Here is a 3,357-nt window from a genome sequence, read left to right as displayed (position 1 = left end):
AAAATATGCATATGAGTGAGACTAAATTCTCACTCATCAATTGTCGACGCTATCATTTTCATGCTCCCCCACAGATGTAGCATCTGATTTTTTGAGTTCATTTTGGGGGTTGATGACGTTTTCGTCATTTGAAAATTGTTCCACTTTAGGAGAGTCACTAGTTTTCTCATTATTTTTTTTCTATTCTTCTAGACTTCCTCGGTTTCAAGTCTTTGGCTCCGAGTGGTCTTCCACGCCTTTTGCGTGTTATAGATTCATTTGCGAGTGGATTTTCCGCTTTTCCTCTTGGAATTTCAACCCGTGCAGGAGCATTCACAGCAGGTATATGTGATTTTATCACTCTTTTTGAATCAGTGAATGCATTTGGCAATTGATTGGCAATGTTTTGCAAGTGTATAATTTTTGAACTTCCTGCTCACACATATTTGATCTTTGATCAATATATAATAAATTTTTGGCATTCCATGATATTTCATTCCAAGATGGGTCTGCTTTATCACCCCCTAAGGTTGGGAAAATTGTCTCATCAAAGTGACAATCGGCGAACCGAGCGGTGAAAAGATCACTAGTTGACGGTTCTAGATATCTTATGATGGAAGGTGATTCAAATCCAACATAGATTCCCAACCTTCTTTGTGGGCCATCTTAATACGTTGTGGTGGTGCTATGGGAATGTAGACTGCACACCCAAAAATTCGTAGGTGAGCAAGGCTTGGTTCCTTTCCAACTACTAACTGTAGTGGGGATAGATCATGCTTGGTGCTCGGCCTTAGTCTCAGTAAAGCCGCAGTATGTAGTATAGCATGTCCCCATGTAGAAAATGGGAGTTTTGATTTCATGAGTAATAGCCTCGCAAGTCGCAACTAATTATAGTCACTTTCTGAATGCTTCTGCTAGGCCGTTTTGTGTGTGAACATGGGCTATTGGATGTTCCACGTCTATCCCAATTGACATACAATATTCATTAAAAGTACGGGATGTGAATTCTCCGGCATTATCAAATCGGATGTTCTTTACGGGATAGTCTGGGAATTGAGCCCTTAAACGCGTAATTTGCGCTAGCAGTTTTGCAAAAGCAACATTCCTTGTTGATAGGATACTAACGTGAGACCAACGTGTTGATGCGTCTATCAACACCAGAAAGTATCTGAATGGTCCACATGATGGGTGTATTGGCCCGCAAATATCTCCTTGGATTCTTTCTAGGAATGCAAGATTTTCACCTTCAATTTTATTTTTAGAAGGTCTTATGATTAATTTGCCAAGGGAACAAGCCTTACAATTATGCTCATTTGAGTGTGGGGCCCGTATGTTTTTCAACGGATTCCCATTTGAGCTTCGGACGATTTTCGTCATCATGCTTGTTCCTGGGTGACCCAAGCGATCATGCCACAGAGTAATAGTGCTTGGTTGTCTACCTTATGGTGGGACACCAAATTTGTTTCAACTGGACTGATATAAGTAAAATACAGTCTTGAGGAGTATGATGGCATCCTTTCAAGGATTATTTTCTTGCCATCGTCACATTTAGTGAGATACATGTACTCCTTTCCGTTTTCGTTAATGGTTTCCACATGGTAACCATTTGTGCGCAGATCTTTGAAACTCAATAGATTTCTTTGAGTTTTACGTGAATACAATGCGTTGTTTATAGTGACGTGTGTTCCTTTTGATAACACTATGCATGCCTTTCCTGAGCCCTCAACCATATATGCAGTGCCTGCAATGGTGTTGAGGTTGCCTTTTCTTGGCTTGAGCTGAGTGAAGTATGACTTGTTACTCAGGATGGTATGTGTAGTGGCACTATCAATCAGGCATTGTTTGGCGCCTTTGTTTGTCATTATCTTCATTAAAACATAAATTTGTCAAAATCTAACACAAAAATTTATTCATAGAAAGAGGTACATTACATGAAATGATAAAAATGGAATGCAAGATACACGAGACATCAAGTAAGACAAGTGTACATGAAGTAAAGTGATAAAACAACATCATAGGTTGATCTAGGGGGGATAAGAGGGCTAGACATTAGAAAAATCTTCCATGAGGTAATCAGCTACATCGAGGTCCGGAAGTGGAGTAGTTTTACTGATGAAATTTGTTTCGCCACGTCTCCCTTGACCCTTAGTGGAGGCCACATATAGATCCACAAGATGTTTGGCTATGCGGCATTCATTTGCCCAATGCCCCTGAATGCCACATTTAAAACATTTCTCTTGTGTTCTTTGTTGGGAGTTTCTTCCTTCGCGTCCTCTATTTGGGTGCCAGTTTTGGCGTCCTCGTCCTCTTCCTCTGCCACTTCCATTGTCATTTTTTTCTCCATTACGCCTATTTTTAAACTGGCCATTCCAGTTTGAGTTACCTCCCCGCTTATTCCAGCGCTTGCCACCTCTAGTGGCATTTCTTTCAACTGCTGCTGCGCTGGTACCTATTGGCATTTGATTATGAATTGAGAGCAGGATTTGATTGTTCTATTCTGCAACCAAAAGGATGGCAATTAGGTCGTAGAACTTTTGGCAACGCCTTTCACGATATTGTTCTTGCTGAACAACATTATTGGCATGCATAGTAGAGAGGGTTTTCTCAATCATGGCTCGTTCAGACACAGGTTCTCCGCACAGCTTTAGCTGTGAGGTGATGCGAAGTACTGCAGAATTGTACTCGCGTACTGATGCAAAGTCCTGAAACCTGAGTACTGACCATTCATGTTGGGCTCTTGGAGCAATAATTCTTTGCAAATGCTCAAATCTATCCTTTAGGTTATCCCATAACTCTTTGGGATCTTCCACAAGGATGTATTCAGATTTGAGTTCTTCATGTATATGGTGTTTGAGATACACCAATGCTTTCGCTTGCTCCAAAGGGGTAGGGGCACCACCTTCGACAACGGTGTGGTCGAGGCTAAGTGACTTTAGGTAAGCTTTTGCACTTACCCGCCATTCTAGATACCTTTGGCCTGAGGCTTCAAGGATCTCAAATTCTCGGTTTGCAAGTCTAGCCATTTCTGAGTTCATGTGATATTTTAAAAGTATTAGTAGAAAATTAATGCATAAATATATAGAGTTCCGAAAGAAAATCACACTGGGATGTAAGCCATAGTGGTCCGAAAATCCTTAACCGTTTAAGAGGTTAAGGGTTCGAAACATGATAATAACATGAAAGGTGAACAATAAATATATATAAAAAGGCTGCATTTTTTTTGTTTAACCAAAATGTGACTATCTTGTCCAAAAATAAACCACATGTGTTAATAGCATAGTAATAGAAAATTTACATAATTAAGCATTATAATTGCGTTTTACAATATGCAGATTCAGAATTACAATAATTCCTACTAAAACTATTATAAGTACCATT

General features: G+C 39.8%; 1 protein-coding gene across 1 annotated transcript; it reads right to left on the bottom strand.

Annotated features, from left to right (window-relative positions):
• Positions 1–2,471: 2,471 nt before the first annotated feature.
• Positions 2,472–3,002, bottom strand: LOC104891894 (uncharacterized). The gene has a single exon (XM_010677680.2). It carries the CDS (start codon positions 3,000–3,002, stop codon positions 2,472–2,474), a length of 531 nt encoding a protein of 176 aa, XP_010675982.2.
• Positions 3,003–3,357: the final 355 nt, after the last annotated feature.

Source organism: Beta vulgaris, chromosome 4 (assembly GCF_026745355.1).
Source record: "Beta vulgaris subsp. vulgaris cultivar EL10 chromosome 4, EL10.2, whole genome shotgun sequence".
Taxonomy (NCBI): Eukaryota; Viridiplantae; Streptophyta; class Magnoliopsida; order Caryophyllales; family Amaranthaceae; genus Beta; species Beta vulgaris.
This window is presented reverse-complemented; position numbering and strand designations above follow the sequence as displayed.

Bases quoted from the DNA above. Each gene is read 5' to 3' on its own strand.
- LOC104891894 (XM_010677680.2), bottom strand. From the start codon at position 3,002: ATGGCTAGACTTGCAAACCGAGAATTTGAGATCCTTGAAGCCTCAGGC.